This window comes from Haliotis cracherodii, unplaced genomic scaffold (genome assembly GCF_022045235.1).
Source record: "Haliotis cracherodii isolate W230 unplaced genomic scaffold, xgHalCrac1.p SCAF_8, whole genome shotgun sequence".
NCBI lineage: Eukaryota > Metazoa > Mollusca > Gastropoda > Lepetellida > Haliotidae > Haliotis > Haliotis cracherodii.
Genome location: NW_027266341.1, coordinates 1,744,089 through 1,760,571, shown reverse-complemented (window position 1 = coordinate 1,760,571; position 16,483 = coordinate 1,744,089). Strand labels below are relative to the sequence as shown.

General features: G+C 44.2%; 1 protein-coding gene across 1 annotated transcript in view; it reads left to right on the top strand.

Annotated features, from left to right (window-relative positions):
- LOC139450005 (transforming growth factor-beta-induced protein ig-h3-like) overlaps positions 1-16,483 on the top strand; it is a 58,450-nt gene that overhangs the window by 19,769 nt on the left and 22,198 nt on the right. Inside the window, exons 2-4 of the mRNA XM_071231616.1 lie at positions 6,560-6,670; positions 12,220-12,321; positions 14,206-14,270. Of these exons, the coding sequence (XP_071087717.1) occupies positions 6,576-6,670; positions 12,220-12,321; positions 14,206-14,270 (262 nt within the window). The 5' untranslated portion in view covers positions 6,560-6,575. The remainder of the gene's footprint in view (positions 1-6,559; positions 6,671-12,219; positions 12,322-14,205; positions 14,271-16,483) is intronic.

The following is a 16,483-nucleotide window of genomic DNA, read 5'->3' as shown; positions in this document are numbered from 1 at the left end:
TGCATTTACTGTGATTCTTATATCTCATTCTTCCATGCGCGAATAGCCTGTTACAGTCTCAATGTCTGCAGTTGACACAAACAACATTCCATCAACTCCCCTGGCGTAAATATACCAGTGCTTGGCCGCTACACTGACTTTCAAGTCTCCGTGTTTTGTAGTGTCCTTTACGGTAGCTCACTGTCATGACTATATTCTACACAGTTTAGAATTGATCTCCCTTCTGATGAGGAAAGCAGAGGCCTATTTACGATATGTCGGCGGGTTAGCTGGTCACGCCAGTGTCCCTATGGCTGCCGTATGTACGAAGTACGCTTGTCTCAGTGTTGTTCATATTTCGCGGGTTCTATTTGGTGGCCAACACAGGAATGAGTGAGTGAGTGAGTGAGTTGTCTTTCACGCCCCTTTTCACAGTATTCCAGTTATATCACGGCGTGTCAGCTTAATGGGGGAGGAAGGCCCGAAGTGATGCAGGTCTTAGACGTTTACCATTTCGGTGAAACCCACGAGCACGGCTATGGTGCTGACAAACCTTGAAACATAATCGGAGCGAACAGGGATTCGAACCCACAATCATAGATTTCTGGCGTGCCCAAGGGACGCAACTCTTCACAGCGAATCGCGGCGCCTCAGACGACTGGTTCACTCGGGCCCCCATGCCCGGGGTAAACTACAATCTTGCTTAATGGATGGAATGGTAACTCTGCAAATGATCAAAGGGGTAATGCTTACACATTTTGAGACATATCAGGATGTATTTACATCGTCACTGAAATCGTTGTGGATCTGTATGACAACATCTTCCCGAGGCTAGGTAGTTAACTCCCTTTGTATTGTCCACGAGGAAACTGGACTTTACAGTCAGTTAACTCCCTTACCTCGGCAGGATGGTATGACAGACACTGAAACGGAAGAACCGTTAGGGGATCTTGAGCTGCGTTCGAAGTGACGCCTGCTTGGGTGCATTCACACACCATCTGCACTATTGACATTACATGACGTTGCTGGTAGTCTAGGTGCAAGGTTCTTACCTTTGAGGATTCCTTGCAATTACGCATTCTGTGGAGAAGGCAAAAGAAAGTCTCTGGACTTGTTAAAGTCTGCCCCAAGTTACGGATACATGGCACGACTTGAAGAACAGGAGGAACTAACTATCAGTAGATCTTGTCAGGCAAATGTCAGATATCAGCAAGCAACGGGAATGACCTTGGTCAGTACCAATCTCATTAAATTCAGATCTTGGTTTTCGGTACCGCTAAACAAAGATCTGAGGACATCCCATAACGGGTCACGTCAGAACGACCTTTCGCGACCTTTGATCGACCAATGAAATGACTGACAAGCAATCGACATCAGCCAATCAGAAGGCAGTTTTCTCGAACTTTCAAACTGGCGACTGCGCTTCGAAACATATTTGACGTATTCTCGATTAAAAAAATTAAAACTGATGAAAAGAATGGCTTATAGATGGCCTAGATTGTATGGATATAATTAAAAAAACGCAACTGTCGTTCGGAATACCGTCTGTTAATTTTTTCGAAGTTGCATGATGAGAAAACACATTCCGTCCGTCACTTTCATGATCTGGTAAGCGACGCTCTGATTGGTCGGATGAAAGGTCGTTCTGACGTGACCCGTAAGGGGATGTCCTCAGATCTTTGTTTAGCGATAGCGAGAACTAAGATCTGAATTTAATAAGATTGGGTCAGTGCAAGAGAAACAAGTATGCATAGCAGGCGAATTGTGTGGACTTGCCTACTGAGATATTACCTGAAGGTGACTTTGGTGAACTTGATCAGGTAGACTGAACCTCTACCAGCAGGCATGAATGGTATTGTAACCATGTTGCAAATGTTTTGTCTTTTTGCGAACACCTGGTGTCATCGCTGATTTTCAGTGGTCAGTCCAATCATTTTCAATCATTAAGATTTCTGAAAATGCAAATTGGTCATAGATAGTCCTAAAGAATCCCATACAATATATGAAATACAAAATAAAATTTTGTCCAAGGTTAATACCTTATACACATATACCAACATGATTCGTTTTACTATATGAAAATGAACACAAGACCCTATCATAAACACGGACCTATGGAAAAAACAACCTTATATAACAATTGTGTTGTACAACAGGTATGAACACTTGACTGAGCCGATATGTTAATTACTAAACTATTCTGTTGCTTTTTTCTGTTTTAAAATGTTCCCACCATCGTTACTACAATTTCAACTTCCCCTAATATGCTCAACTCGCCCCGCACTGACCTCGCCCATAGAAATTGTCCACAATCATTTCCTCAACTTATCCTGCAATCACACCGCTGTCATGTACATGGGTAAGTGGCCACAATATTGTGTTTCAGCGCCACATAATTGGCTCGCAAGGCTGCACAGTGATTCACACTTTGTCTTTTTTCCTTTTGTGGCTGAAATTTGAAATCTCTGTGCGCGAACTGGGAGTCGACAGGGGACCTTGATTTCCTCAAATTGTGAGAAAAAACGTGTATTCCGTACTTGTATCAGACACGGACTAGAATGTCAAGTGGGAGGTTCGGGGGAAGCGTCTGATGGAGTAACACCCTCTTCATCACGCGAACAAGGTCTGGGTGACGTCACGCTCCTGCTAATGTCAAACATGAACACCCCTCCTCTGTAACACGAGACACACAGCATAATGCCGACAGGTTAGACTACCACAGAAACACGAGCGTGCTTCAAAGACAATTTTTTCATTTTATTTTTAATAATTGTATTTATCTATAATTTGGTGATGCTGGTAGGTGCAGACCACATTTGTTTCATTGTGTAAGGGAAATACCTGACTTGTGTTGTGAATATGTGGGATAGGGTTCGTCTAAGAGAATATGTATATCTTTGAGGGCTCCACACTCAGTAAAATTCAAACCATATGACAACGGCCTGTAAATAATCGAGTTGCACCAGACACACCAGTGATTGATATTATGAGCAACGTCCAACGACAACCCAAACGGACGCACGTCACCGGACCTGACCACCCATCCAACAAGTCGTAGGTGGCTTTGTTTGTTGTTAAACGCCGCACTCATCAATATTCCAGCTATATGACGGCGGTGTGTAAATAATCGAGGCTTTTAGACAGTCCAGTGATTGATATCATGAGCATCGATCAACGCAATTGGGATACGATGACATGCATCAGCGAGCCTGACCACCTCATCTCGATAGTCGCCTCTTACCCCTTCTTAAGACAGGAATAGTTGCTGTGGACCTATTCCTAATTTCCCTGCAAAGAATAACTGAGAGAAAGTAGTTGAAACAACGAAACTTCCCCTTCCTTGGATCACCATATACCATTGACAGAGTAGTCTCCCCTTGTCGGACGCTCGCGTCTACTCGACACAGTGATGGTTGTTCTGTTTGAGTGGGTGAAAACGCCCAGAAGTCAATTCGAGCATACGTTCTTATAAGGAGTTAGAGATATGAGACCATCTCTGCATTGGCGAAAAGGAATTGGAGAAACTATCTGTGATCTCGAAAAAGAGTAGTGGTATCAGCCACTCAGCGATCTGGAACTTCATTCCGGACGATATCAGTGTGTTTGTCACGGAGCCCAGGCCACTTCTCTCCGCCGATACCAACTAGTCATCCCACTTCTTCATCTTGTGTAGGCAATAACTCAAACTGTTATCAGATCCACAAAAAAAAAAAAAAAAAAATAGTTGTTAGTCAGTATCAGAAAAAGTTGATTCATGGAGATGTCACCAAGAGCGGAAATCGATTGTGACGGGGGTATTGCTGATTACGCCTTCAGACAACCGAGTTGGGGTATTTGTGACTCTGGGGGTAATTCAGTGACCTAGACGGGTCTATTCCTGACTCCGACATCCAGTGACCTAGACGGGTCTATTCCTGACTCCGACGTCCAGTGACCTAGACGGGTCTATTCCTGACTCCGACGTCCAGTGACCTAGACGGGTCTATTCCTGACTCCGACGTCAAGTGACCTACGCGCGTCTATTCCTGACTCCGACGTCCAGTGACCTAGACGGGTCTATCCCTGACTCCGACGTCCAGTGACCTAGACGGGTCTGTTCCTGGTCCCTGCGTCTGAGTCTGTACCTTGCCCCTACTGTACTGAGATAGAGAAACCCTCAAGGACTTGTGTATAGGTCCGCGAAACCGTTGAAAGTAACTTAAAACATGTGCCACTGAACGAAGTGACGATCAGTGAGAGGAAGAGACTTCATAATACGTCGTTAGTTTACAGATATAACCCATCTGATGAAGACGCTGAAAGAGCATGTCACCCTCCGACTGCCAAGCCAATCACAGACTATCATGTACTGGTCCTTCAGTCCGATATGGTGCGTTTCTCATTACCCCCACCCTGTGACTTGCATCTTCCCTTGAAGGCTTCCAATACATAACACGGGGTTCCTGTTTCCTATGCATCAACAGCGCCCCTGTACACCCAGGAGCTCCTGCCGCATCACTCGTCAGCCTTGCACCCATGATGGATAATAATTGCGGGAAATGGTGTCATACCTGTTCCCGCCAAAATCAGACACCTCGGCATGCGCCAGAACCTGAAATCGGCGTTGATCCCTGCTTGGAGACCCTGTATATCGCTGCCGCAAGGTTTATTTTGATTTCAGTGGCGGTGTAGTGATCTTGATGTTCGCGGGGGCTCTGATGAGGAGGGTGACCCAAGAACGGGCGGTTTTCTTCCGACCTCAGGAATGCTGCGAATCTTATCCTGCAGATTAGAACAATAAACCATCCTTACTTGAGTAAATCAACACGTGTATTCTTTGTTCGTATGGAGACATGATTAAAAACACCGAGGTTGAGATGCTGATCAAGACCTGATCTAAGAGTGATTTGTCGGTCTAGGTTCTTGTTGGTTATATTATCCCAGGGCGAGTTCTCTTTCTTATGACAAAGATAGTATTTAGGAAACGAATACTTCTGAGGCATTTTCGTCTATAATTAACATATCATGAATGTGTACCGTGACTTGGTGTTACACTCGGTTTTATAGCACGAAATCCATCGACCCAAACCACTTTATGTGAAAAAAAAGAAAATTTATCTTTAATTATTTTCATTCCTATTTCGACTTTCCCAAACAATGGCAAACAGAAATTCTGTGAACCATAAATTATTAAACGGCGTAATATTATTATACGCCGATGAAGAGTTATCCATTGCTGATACTGATTTATCCAGTGGATAAACCCAATTTCACCACACCTCACCTCATCTATACCGCCTGTGTGGTCCAGTGGATAAACCTCATTTCACCACACCTCACCTCACCTGATACTCCTGTACCGCCTGTGTGTCATTGGGTGTGACACAAACAATACAAACTTATCAAATCGTTACTAGGCTGTAAACAGTCGCCGAAACGCCGCAACCCTTTATTTAATGTGCAACTTTACTTTTCTCGGTAGTTTAAACATTACTGGTATATTTCTAGTCTAGTGAGTGAGTGAGTGAGCGGGTTAGCAAGTGAGTGTAACGCCGCTGTGAACAGTATTCCAGTTTTATCACGGAGTGTCATCGTGGTGTGGGAGGAAAGCCCGGAGTGATGCAGGTGTCAGGTGTTTACAAGGGGCAGAGAGTCTGGCGCCGACTTCCAGCAATGTTCATCTCTGTCATGGTCCTTCAACACAGCGAAACTCTCTCACTCACGCATCCATCATAACCCATTCGGTTACAATCAGTGTGTATATTCTGTAATTCACGAAATTAATGCGTCACCGGCCAGTACAGACACCTAGCTTAACATGCGCCAGGAGCCCAACCTTTGTAACGATCAAAACACACTGGTGGATGAATACAAACGACAAAACCAATAATGTTCTCAGTGAACCTGACGTGACAATCATGTCCAGTGTTTCCAGATAAAACTGCGTCACTTTATCAATGGAGGGCAAGAGACACGCACATCACTGTTTTATTTATCAAGGTATCCTACTTATTAAATCCCCATTTTGGGGCCACATCTTGTCTGAGGGCAAAGACGTCATCTGACCTTGAAACGATGAAGAAGGGCACGGCGTCCCAGTGGGTAATGCTGTGTCTATTGTGCAGGGTCTGAACCAGGTGAGGTGGGTATTTGGTGACGTGTTTGTTGATCAGGCATGTACGTCTGTTGCACTGGTTCCATGGCAGCCCATTAGTTTCCCTGCTGCGAGTCATGCCGTTTGTTGATTATTCTTGGCGATTGTGAGTAAGTGTGATTAAAGCCGTTTTTTAAATAACTCCAGTCTCGCAATATCACAATAGGGAACGCAAATAATGCCCCTGACACAATGTACCATTGTCGGGAATAAAAATCTTCTCCATGACAAGCGAATGCTTAAAACAATAGACTTACCCACCGCCGACTAGCAAACCACACCAAACAAAACAATTGAAATCTTGCGACGAACCCAATCTACGGGCATTGATGGGACCCATGGCATGGAACTGCCCGTCATGTGAAGCCACAAGACATGCAGAAAAGAATCAGTCAGTGTCAACGTGTTCATTACCTGGGTGACAGTGACCACGGTTGTTTGTTTCAGGGCTGTTTTCGAGAGGATGAAACACCTGGTATACGTCATCCTTGGGGTGCTGAGTTTGGTGAACGGAGCAAGACATCGACTGCCGGCATACCTCAAGAGATACGCTGAAGGGTAGGTGCGTCCTGGGTCCCTCTATACTACCGGGTACCCTGTACCGGAATACCTCAAGAGATACGCTGAAGGGTAGGTGCGTCCTGGGTCCCTCCATACTACTGGGTACCCTGTACCTGAATACCTCAAGATATACGCTGAAGGGTAGGTGCGTCCTGGGTCACTCCATACTACCAGGTATCTTATACCCTCCATAGATGCCAGGTACCTTATACCCTCCATTGTTACCAGGTACCACGTATCCCTCCATAGATACCAGGTACCATGTATCCCTCCATAGATAACAGATAAAATGTACCCTCCATAGATACCAGGTACCATGTACCCTCCGTAGATAACAGGTACCCTGTACCTTTCCATAGATACCAGATACCCTGTACCCTCAATAGAGACCAGGTACCACGTATCCCTCCATAGATAACAGATACCATGTACCCTCCATAGATACCAGGTACCATGTATTCCTCCATAGATAACAGATACCACGTATCCCTCCATAGATAACAGATACCATGTATCCCTCCATAGATAACAGATACCATGTATCCCTCCATAGATAACAGATACCATGTACCCTCCATAGATAACAGATACCATGTATCCCTCCATAGATAACAGATACCATGTATCCCTCCATAGTTACCAGGTACCATGTATCCCTCCATAGATACCAGGTACCATGTATCCCTCCATAGATACCAGGTACCATGTATTCCTCCATAGATACCAGGTACCATGTATCCCTCCATAGTTACCAGGTACCATGTATTCCTCCATAGATACCAGATACCGTGTATCCTCCATAGTTACCAGGTACCCTGTATCCTCCATAGTTACCAGGTACCCTGTACCCTCCATAGATACCAGGTACCATGTACCTTCCATAGATACCAGGTACCATGTACCCTCCATAGATACCAGGTACCATGTATCCCTCCATAGATACCAGGTAACCTGGACCCTCAATAGGTACCATGTGTCCTTTGAAAGTTCTGCATTCACATTAACATCTTATCCTACCGGGTACCCATTCGCTGAAAAGTGAATAGTGACAATGTTGGAACTAAGCCACTGTCTATCACATGTAACTGATCTATTACTACCCGGGTAGCCCCGTGTCGATATGAACATGCCGGGTACCCTCGTATCCATTTATAGATACCGGGTATCCCCGTGTCGATCTCAAGATAATGGGTAAAGATGCCATGTACTTCTATTAATGTCGGGTACCCACAGGTCGATGCAAAGATACCGGGTACCTCTATTAATGCCGGGTACCCACAGATCGATGCAAAGATACCGGGTACCTCTATTAATGCCGGGTACCCACAGGTCGATGCAAAGATACCGGGTATCTCTATTAATGCCGGGTACCCACAGATCGATGCAAAGATACCGGGTATCTCTATTAATGCCGGGTACCCACAGGTCGATGCAAAGATACCGGGTACCTCTATTAATGTCGGATACTCACAGGTCGATGCAAAGATACCGGGTACCTCTATTAATGTCGGGTACTCACAGGTCGATCCAAAGGTACCGGGTACCCTCGAGTCGAGCTACAGATACCGTGAACACGCTTTTGTACATCGGGGCATGTATATGAACATTAAACGAACAAGAACACGGTTTCAGAGATATCCCCCGGGATAGAAAAGGTCTTCAGCAACCCATGCTTGCCGTAAAAAGCGACTATGCTTGTCGTAAGAGGATCGGGTGGTCAGGCTCTCTGACTTGTTTGATGCTTGTCATCGTATCTTGATTGCGTAGATCGATGCTCATGATGTCAATCACTGGATTGTCTGGTCCAGGATCGATTATTTACAGACCGCCGTCATATAGCTGGACATCATGTATTGCTGAGTAGAGTGCGGCGTTAAACAACAAACAAATAATATAGTATTGTTTCTAGAAATACATTAGCGCTAAAGGCAACCACTGCCTATAAAAGCTTGGTTTGGATAATAGAAGTTCTTACTGAGATCTCGAATATCAAAGCGCATATTTGCACAGTCAGCAGTTTGTGGAGTTAAATGGCAAATTGTATTATCAGAGGATGCACGGGTGTAGTACTTCCGCATCCTGTCGAGGTTTTCCGACTGACATGATTGAGATATTCGACTCGAGACAACCCGTCTGTGCGTGCCATCCCCGGGGTGGTGGCGTGAGGAAGGGAGATGGGGGTAGCGTGACATTCTCACGTATCGTCGATGTGTGATGAGAGCGTTGACATTTAGGCCCTGGCTGAGGGAGAACAGGCTAACATACCAACATATCCACACAAAGACCAATTACCTGCAAATTACGTAACCCCAGACATTTGGTGAAGCAATTTGTAGAAATTGACATGCAGGCGGTCTTTACGTGTTTACCAAACAGTTTAATTTAAAGGTGAACAACCAAACATTGTTTGAATGTTTAAATCAAAATTGGCTGCTAATGCAGCAGTATGAGACATTCATTCTCTCACTCGCCTGACCTCCCCGCCCGTTTTTTGGGTGTCCCCCTCCGTGATATTGCTGGAATATGGCTAACCCCAACTCACTCACTCACTCAAATGAAGCGTGTCAAGCCCATTTCTGGTTTCCCCCACTGTGATAGTGCTGGAATATTGATAGAAACGGCGTATAACAACGCTCACTCACATGAGGGGATACTTTAAATCTACCCTGCACTCACAATAAGATGTAACCTTTCCACATAAAGCTGCGTTTGGGGCAAATGTTACAGCCATTATCTTCAAATGAGGGAAAGCACCCCTCTCTGCACGACAGTTCTCACAGTGCATCGGCTTTTCCAGCACTGCAAACACATTACTTGAACAGGACTTAATTCTGATATAAAACCTTCCACATTCATCAAGAGCCTCTTCCCCTAGCTAGCATCCCCTCTCCACTACATCCAAAGCCTGGTGCCCATCCAGCCTCTGTAGCCTCAGGTTAGAGGGGGGGGGGGGGGGGGGGGGGGGGGGGTTCTCCCGTCCCTCCCTTCCGCTGTTGTGTTAGGGTTTATTGTTTCCGTCGGTAGCACATGTTTTCTATCAGTTAGATACATGTGTAAATAAACCCGACTGTCATCCCCGCCAACTGCCTGGAGTTTGTTCACAGGTGGCCACGCTGGAATCTCGTACCCGCTGCTTGTTTTGTGTGGATAATTAGAGACGATACATTTCACGGCAGTACAACAGGAAACCAGAGACCATATAATATGAAAATAATATGCAATATTTATATATATATATATAATGTACATTATGTATATCTACCTTTCATGTTGATAGTTATATTTATTCCCATATGTAGATAAACTGACGGCCAAAAGAAACGTTACCAACGATATTTCTTGGATAAAATATGACCAACACAATTTGAAGCAGCAATAACAATTGTATTGTATAAATTCATCATTCAGAACAGTAAAATGCGGATTTACTAATTCAACAACAAAGTCCTTGACCTCCAACAGTGACATTTCTTTACAAAGGGTCATTCGTCTTGTATTCGATCAACAACATTGGTTACAACTTTAAGGTGACGACGGCCCAGACCTTTCAATACGGGATATGACCTCCATGAGCGGCAATGCATCTTCGAATGCGGCGTCGAACTGAGTACACAAGCGTCCTCACATCGACTGCAGGTATCCGATTCCATTCCTTACGGAGGGCAACGATCAACGCTTGTCTCGTGAAGGGAGGATGTTGACGTTTCCGAAGACGACGCCCCAGCTGGTCCCAGAGGTGTTCTATGGGTGACATGTCTTTTGATCGAGCTGGCCACGGCAGGACAGTCACGTTGTTGGCGTTGAGGAAGTCTCTAGTAATACAGGCTTTATGGGGTGTGGCGTTATCTTGTTGGAACACCGTCCGTTGTTGACGCTGGATGAAAGGAAGAACCACTGGCCGTAAGATATTGTCAATGTAGCGTTGTGCTGTCAGATTGCCTTCGATGATGACAAGTTCTGTCTTCTCGTCCCCGCAAATGTCGCCCCAGACCATCACACTTCCGCCCCGTAAGGTTCCACCTCCTGGACACAACAAGGAGCCGTACGTTCACCACGTCGTCGATAAACTCGCGTCCGCCCATCAGGTTTGAAGAGTTGGAACCTGCTCTCGTCACTAAACAGCACTCGCCGCCATTCCCTTTGTTGCCATCGCTGAGTTTGCCTGCACCACGTCAATCTGGCACGTCGATGTTGACGGGTCAAGGTCATGCCCTTGAAAGGGCGATAAGCCCGGAGACCATAATGTCGTAGTCGTCTGGTCACTGTTTGTCTGCTGACCGGATGTCCTAAGCTGTTGGCAGCTGATGACGTCACAGTAAGAAATCTGTTCCTCAGATGAAGTACCCGTCAAAAGCGGTCATCCTGCGGGGTCGTGACCTTTGGTCTGCCACTCCGTGGTCTGTCTGCGGTTCTGCCAGTCTGTCGGAGACGTGCGACCAGTCTGGTAATGGTCATCTTGGAGCAGTCCATGTTAATGGCAACCGCTCTCTGTGTCGCTCCCATCTGCAGTATACCTATGGCTCTCTCCCTCTGGACAGCGTTCAGTCTTGGCATGTTCGTTGGTGTTAATCATCGCAACCAATGATAGGGAACAGATCCGTGCGTAATTTATACCCGCAAATTGCACGATAATTTGTGAAAGAATGTTTTAAAAAATTGCTGACAAACACCAACATCTCCGAAAATCCGCAAAGCGCGAGCAAAGAACGACAGAGAACATGAAGGCTGTATTCGTGAGATGTGTTCTTTACTATTTTTGAACAGGTTGGCATCTTTGTTTCAAAGTGGCATATCAGTTAATGTTGGTAACGTTTCTTTTGGCCCTCAGTTTAGTTTGTACCCTGCCCTACGAGGGTGTTCTGTACAATAAAAATTCTTGATTCTTGATTCTATAATATTATATGGTCTCTGATGAAACCGACACTACAGCGAACTATTTACAGTATGTTTGTAGGAAAATATCATTATGTTGTGTAATCATTAATGCATTAATCTGAGTGTGGCAGGGAGACAGTGGTAGGAGATACCACCAAGCCAATGTGTCGTGGTGTTCAAGGCTCTTTAGTTATGCCATACAGCTTAACGGGTGGCCCCGTCGTCCAATGCGCTGCAAATCGTTACGTCATTAAATGCTGCCAGGATCCGCTGATCGGGGCTTCGAATCCCAGTTTCACCCTGATTATGATCCTTGGTTATTCAGCACCATAGGCTCAAGTGGTAAAGGTCGACAGCCTGCTTCACTTTAGTACTGGCTTCCACATAAGTTACACCCTCTACAGGATCCGAGAACATCCGGGTTAGAATCGGTCTCCAGCAACCCATGCTTGTCTTAAGAGGCGACTAACGGGATCGGGTGGTCTGGCTCATGAGATCAATCACTGGATTGTCTGGTCCAGACTCGATTATTGACAGACATATAGCTGGAATATTGCCGAGTGCGAAGTTAAACACAAACAACTTAACAAACAAACACTCTATACGGCGTTGTACAAATTTATACTATATTCAATTCGTGACTGTTGTATTAACGAATGTTTTCCCCGCAGGCCCAACGTGTGTGTCGTCCAGCAGGCCTATGGGACGGGGAACAAGTACTTCACCAGCTGTTTCGGAGGCAAGGCCATGAGGATGATATGCGAGCGTCCCACGTACGTACACAGTGATACAGAGGGAAAGGCACTCATATGTGTTATACTACACTTTAAATCGCAACAAGCATGTAATACTCTTATCCCCCGCCAATGACATGTCCGGTTGCTATGGAAACTCCAAAATTACCATTTTACCACTAGACCTATCTATGTGCCAAGTTTGGTGAAGAAATATTGTACGGTTTTCAAGATCTGCTCCGGAAGGGAGCACTACCGCAATTTTCAGTCTACGTCAAAGCACCCATTTCAATATCCCCCTTCCACTTCGAGGCGGGGGATAATGAACCTTTAAGAGTACATGAACACATGTTAGGTTACATTTCGGCCGACGCATAATGTATTTATGGCAAATGCAGCTAACATAAATGAATTGCCAAAATATTCTTTCTTCTTGCAAAAATGTGTGAAATACTGCACAAGTTAACCAAATATGTGAAATGCCGCCTCTCACATTGGAATACTCCGCACGTGAACCACCGAGCCGGCCATTCCTAGACTGGCGGCTGGAGTAGAGATATTTAACGACTATGAGAATAGAATAACACCCATTCTGCATCCGCCCTTTGTGTTGACTTGGTCTTACTGAGGAATCATCTCACTGTTCTGACACCTGCCTATAGCCTGGCCCCGAATCATGAACAGCGGCCATATCTCACGTTGTGCAATGGCACACGCGCTTAAACTGGCTCTCCAGCTGATATGCAACACACACGATGGATCACAGACGGGAGCCTAGTCTGTCACGTGCCTCCGTTCAGTGATTGCAAGTGCCCTGCCAATTGTTTCGCGTTCGCTTAGACCGAGAGACTGATATACTTCTGGCAGGCAAAGGTTGAGATTAAACTGTGATTAACGAAACTGCAACCGGCTAATGACTTCTGCAGTACCCAACCGTGTTGATAGATTCTAACTAGCCGTCAACCCAAAGGGAAACTCAACCTGTGCCTTTCTTGTAAGACTGTTTCAAGCATCAAAATATTGTTTTATTGCCTTTACAACCCTTGACGGATGAATTTACTCGTTCTTTCAGTTTACGGGTGAACTTATCTTGGATGCGTTGATATTTCCCACGAGTTAGTCAAATGCAGAGGATTTATCACTATAGATAGGTAATCGTTATTTTCGGCCTATGACAGCTATTTGGGAAGAAACATTTTTTGGGTGAATTTATATTTCTAAACATTTATTGTCTGACAGAAAAAACATCGGTTTATGTTATGGGTAAATAAGAAGACAAGGCCATCATTGACAATATGTCACGGTGTCCCTCCACTAATCTCCTCCGCGCAGACCCGTGCATGCCCTTCACAATCAGCACTGCACACGCTCAACGTGCTGTCAACAGCTTCCACCCAAAGTGTACCGACCCACAGCCAGTCTTTAAACATTCTAAAAGCCGTAAAATATAAACATAACAATTTACCTTAAAGGTTTAATTTTAAACAGTTGCCAATAAATCTATATCCGTATTATGACGGTGCATTGCTGTGCAGAGTTACGTCCCTTAGTTGTTAAGATCCGATAAAAGTATTGGTTCGAGTTTCAGATTCGACCCCACCAACAACAAACCCTGTAAATCTCCTATGGGGATTGCCGGGCGGTCCTGGTCCTCCATGCACTACACTTGTCATTATCAGCGATTGACGATCGAGGCTTGGGTGGTCATCTATTCCTATCTGAGTGGATGTCATCCGCCCTTGACGGTGTTCATGCTAACAACCAATGGTTTTCCTGGCCCTGACTCAAATATTGACAGACATGCGTGATAAAGCCGAAACACTGCTGACAGCGGCTTAAAACAACCTCCACTCACACATAGAAAATGAAATACTCTCCAAACCTGAGTTACTTAAACTCACGTAGCTCACACTACTGTTTCAGGTTTGTTAATTTCCATTGCTGTTCCGGATACCACAAGATCAGGGGGGAGAAAGGCTGCACGGGGGGTAAGTACATCGAGGGGATGCTGATAATATATAATAATATTCTTGTATACATGGCGCTTTACGAAACGAACAGTCTCGATTGACGAGTCAAATAAGAGATTTACAGTTTATGACGAAACATTTTCGAGAGAAGAATAAACGGCTGGAAGTGATATTAACTCCATAAATGACCATCCGTCATTATTTTGCCTTGTCAATGTTGAACTAACGTAAAAAGAACGTCAACAGTTTGTGTACGGGCAAGACACCTACGACAAGGGAGACAATTAAAGGGGAAGTAACTCTTGTATGACAATAGATCCGTCAAAGTCTTACGATCACTGCAGTGAAAGTATAACTTTTCTCAACTTCAGAAAACTCAGTCTTTCACGCTGAAGTATATAATAAATACATACTCAGCTGACATACATGTAAACACTCCGCGGGGGGGGGGGGGGCGGTGACTCTCAGGTAGCGGAATCGTCTTGATGTTTGGTCGACAACTGCCAAGAGTTCGGATAACAGGACATTGAACCAACATGTATGTAATGATAGCATAAATTATACACCAGTTATTTGAAGTCGATCACGTGTATACTAGTGGGAAAGTCGGCCTGCCCTGATGCTGTATAAATATACGGGTGTACAGTGTAACCTATGTGGTCGGTACTTGGCTTGTGGTGAGGTATTTATGTGTTTTACTTATATCGGTTTAAATTTCAAAGACATGAACATCGGTCAAGCACGTGCGGGAGATGACGTCATACCTTCTTGAGGACTGTTGATGGTTATTGGATAACATCTAGTCTTGGATGACTCTCTCGTTCAATATTTTATGTGTAAACGCAAACATCTACAATATATACAGTCCGAAAAAGAAACGTTTTTTCATTACAAGTTTTGGAGCCTAGTGGTTAAAGCATTCGCTCGTCACGCCGGAGACCCGGGTTCGATTCCCCACATGGGTACTATGGGTGAAGCCCATTTCTAGAGTCCGCCGTGATACTGCTTGAATATTCCCAAAAGCAGCGTAAAACCTCACTCACCCACTCACTCGCTGTGCAAGTTGATGTATATTCTTTTGAAAAATTGTATCCGTGGAATTTGTTTCAACATTATAAAAAGTATGTAAAGCAACAGTAACTGATCATTATGGTCAACGGTTGACTGAATATGTTGACCGCTGTGGAGGCAGACAAGGTTGCATCCTGAGTCCTGTATTGTTTTCTTTTTTTATAAATGAACTTGTCATTAGAAATTAAGTTTGATGACGGTAATATCATGACTGAGGAAATGTTAAATATTACAGCAGTGTTGTTCGCTGATGACTTGGTCCTTGACAGTGTCGCTAAACTACAGCTATTTATGTTCTCATCAGTGGGGTATAGGAATTATTATTTAAAATAAGTAAAATTATTGCCTTCAAAATGGGAGGTCCATTATCAAAATATGAAAAATGGTTTTATAATGGTGAAATTATAGAAACTGTTAACGCATATGATATGTAAATGTTACAAAATGTTATTGTTAACGGCCGATAGAAAACGCCCTATATTGGGCAACTTTATGTAACTTGAAACATTGATATCTTTATGGCTTCGGCCTCGTCTGGTTTGCACATGTGGATGATACCCTATTTATTTATAAATTTTGTGAAAGAGTTTATGATTGCACATTTCAAGATTGGCATGCATCGCAAGATACCACATCACTTACATTTAATAAGTCTCATAAATTTAATTTAACTTGTGAACATTATCTTTTAAGTATAAACATTTGTGAGTATAAACGACTGCTCACACCTTCATAACACCCTTGGGTGCCGTTGTACAAAGCGATCTTAGCGCCAAGGTGATCGTAACTCCCATACCTTAACATAGATTTACGACAGTGTTAAGGTTGTTTTTGTGCAACGGCACCTTGGTCTCCTGTTGGTTCATAGAGGTTTAGTAAATTGTAATGATCAAACTACAAACAATGTAATGTAACTGAAGTCATGTTATATACCATTGGTGCGAAAGTGAGCGAAAATTTCCCAAACCGTAAATGATAATTATGATATCATTACACAGATGATGTCAGTCAACATATATTAATGTCATGTTAATCTTCGCCAGGTTCCTGAATTATTTCTTCACAGTAAGATAAGTCCCGTGTCTATCTTCCCTTAAGAAATAACTCTGTAAAATAGTATGTGTAAACCATTTTGTACAATGGGTCTGATGGCCTTTAAC